The 2685-nt window shown below is 44.2% G+C and overlaps 1 protein-coding gene across 1 annotated transcript in view; it reads left to right on the plus strand.

Moving 5' to 3' along the window:
• Positions 1 to 2685, plus strand: part of grik5 (glutamate receptor, ionotropic, kainate 5) — a 132440-nt gene that overhangs the window by 110706 nt on the left and 19049 nt on the right. Inside the window, exons 15-16 of the mRNA XM_017309326.1 lie at positions 1727 to 1840; positions 2343 to 2452. Of these exons, the coding sequence (XP_017164815.1) occupies positions 1727 to 1840; positions 2343 to 2452 (224 nt within the window). The remainder of the gene's footprint in view (positions 1 to 1726; positions 1841 to 2342; positions 2453 to 2685) is intronic.

Below are 2685 nucleotides of genomic sequence, written 5' to 3' on the forward strand. Positions count from 1 at the left end.
TGATTGTCTGCGGCTCACATCTGAGCTCTCTTGCCATTTATATTGTTAAACACAAGCCACCTGTCATCTATCATCTTTCCCCTGGACATGTCCCCTCACACRGCTTGACAGGGGTTGTATGACTGATTGGCTTGTTTAAACGACAGAGGAGCATCACTGTGCTGCAGCTTGTCCTCGAGGTTGCTTCAACGGACTCCCCCTCTCTCKCCAGGTTGAGCCCCTACGAGTGGTACAACCCTCACCCGTGTCTGCGGGAGCGCAGGGACATGCTGGAGAACCAGTACACACTGGGAAACAGCCTGTGGTTCCCCGTCGGCGGCTTCATGCAGCAGGGATCAGAGATAATGCCCAGAGCCTTGTCCACCAGATGTGTCAGCGGTGTGTGGTGAGTTAGAGAGGAGTGAGGCTGTTTCTGTGCCTCTGCAGCTTAACGCCTCCCATCGTCTTAGAGATGGGTTTTATATGGTCTCCTTGTTTCGATGTTTGACCTTGAAGTTGTAAAAAGACATTTGGGCGGAAAGGCTGCTTTTAGTTTTACCTGCGCACATCTTGAGAWCGAGTTTAAAGACATGCAGAGTTTGTGATGTGACTGAATGTGGAAGCTAATGTACAAGAGAGAATAAGAAGATTTAACCACTTTGTGATTCTGAGAGCTTCTCTAGAGGCCAGCTGTGTTTATTTCTCTTTTAGTCTTCTTACCACAAATTGAAAAGGCTTTTTGTTTTCAAAGATGTGGGAAGAGACACTTAACAATGACTTATATCTTGTAAGCAGTTATTTTGTTGCATTTCTACCAGAATATTTAGATGCTAAATGCAGTCTTGGGATTTGGGGTAAATAGCTGACACAAAAGTTTCTTATTCCTGAGTGTCAATATTTTATGCAAATAATGTACAAATGCAAAGCCAACAAAAAAAAAATCCAAGTTTGATGATGCTCCCGAGGGAGCTCTGAAAGACATGTGCTGAGAAAGAAAGTGAGCGCTGCGAGCAAAGGAGACGGAGGAAAAGGACAGGAACAGCAGATCACTCAGAGTTGAGCGAGGGGGAAAATTAAAAACGTGTCTGGAACGTGATGTTCCTTTTGAAATAAGCTGTTAGGTAAGCAAGGTCGTCTAGTTTCTACAAGGTTATAACTGTTAAAACATCTCAAATATTTGACTGCTGCTTTTACAATGTTTCTAAGATTTGAGAGTGATTTAAAGCAAAATTAGTTTTTTTTTNCACCATATTTCAGAGTTTTCCACCCTGCATTTTTCCCACATATTTCTTTTACATGAAGATTGGAAAGTTCAGTTTTATACCAGAGTACCCTCTTCTATGTTTGCTGTATTGAACTGAGGTTTTYTCTGAACAGCTGGGTTTAAAAATAAATCAAATATTGCACACGTGGACTCTTCTGAAAACGATTCACTGGCTAACATTTTATTTCGGTGCATCACTGTCAATGGGGTGTTATCTTAAAATGTTGTAATTTAATATTAAATAAGAAACAGAATCATTTTCCTTCCACATTATAAATGTTCGTTTATTTAAAATCCCAACCAGTTACAGTGGAGTATGTGTCAAACTATAAGAAGCAAGAAAACGTAAACTGGTATCAACATGTTTCTGTGCCTTTCTTTTTTTTTGCTGACCACTTTCTGTACTTTTTCTCTTGTCCTTGTCTCTCTCCCGCTCACCCCTRCTGCTATCTACCCACCCATCTATCTGTGTCAATCCTCCAGAAAGCGGACCTGGCCGTGGCAGGCTTCACCATCACATCAGAGAGGGAGAAAGTTATCGACTTCTCTAAGCCTTTCATGACCCTGGGGATCAGCATCTTGTACCGAGTTCAATTGGTGAGGGTGTTATCTCGGGCTGTCGGGCACCTGCTGGCTGATACTTACTTCAGATCCTGTACTGGATTTGATATGTTTTTAAGTCCTCCCATTGATGAAGAAGACGCCWGGCCGAAGTCGCTTGAATCGAGCGAAACCGCTTATTGCTCGAGAGTTGATCCCTTTGATTGTATTAGTGTAAGTCCTCAATGCAGTTTATAGTGAGAATTTATTTTTGCTCAGTAAGTCAGAGCTGTGCTACAGTGGCAGCTTTACATTGCTAATGAGGTTCTGGGTCCGCGCCAGGCCCGCTCTGGCAGACAGCATTGTTAAACAGCATTTATGGATCGAAGCATTAGAGTATCAAAGCACTGCAGACTCTGTATTAAAGAGAGGGGGAGTACACTGCCCTCCTGTGGTGTGAAGGGGACACCTTTGATAGCAGCTTCTGTCTGTCCCCCCATCTGTCCCAGATTTCTCATCTATCTGCGTCTTTACTTCTTCTTTCTCCACTTTGTTTCAGGGTCGGAAGCCAGGCTACTTCTCCTTCCTGGATCCTTTCTCTCCAGCTGTCTGGCTCTTCATGTTACTCGCCTACCTGGCTGTCAGCTGCGTGCTCTTCCTGGCAGCAAGGTCAGTCCATTACATCACACACTGCGYTGATTGTCTGCGGCTCACATCTGAGCTCTCTTGCCATTTATATTGTTAAACACAAGCCACCTGTCATCTATCATCTTTCCCCTGGACATGTCCCCTCACACRGCTTGACAGGGGTTGTATGACTGATTGGCTTGTTTAAACGACAGAGGAGCATCACTGTGCTGCAGCTTGTCCTCGAGGTTGCTTCAACGGACTCCCCCTCTCTC

This window comes from Poecilia reticulata, linkage group LG16, assembly GCF_000633615.1.
Source record: "Poecilia reticulata strain Guanapo linkage group LG16, Guppy_female_1.0+MT, whole genome shotgun sequence".
Lineage (NCBI taxonomy): Eukaryota > Metazoa > Chordata > Actinopteri > Cyprinodontiformes > Poeciliidae > Poecilia > Poecilia reticulata.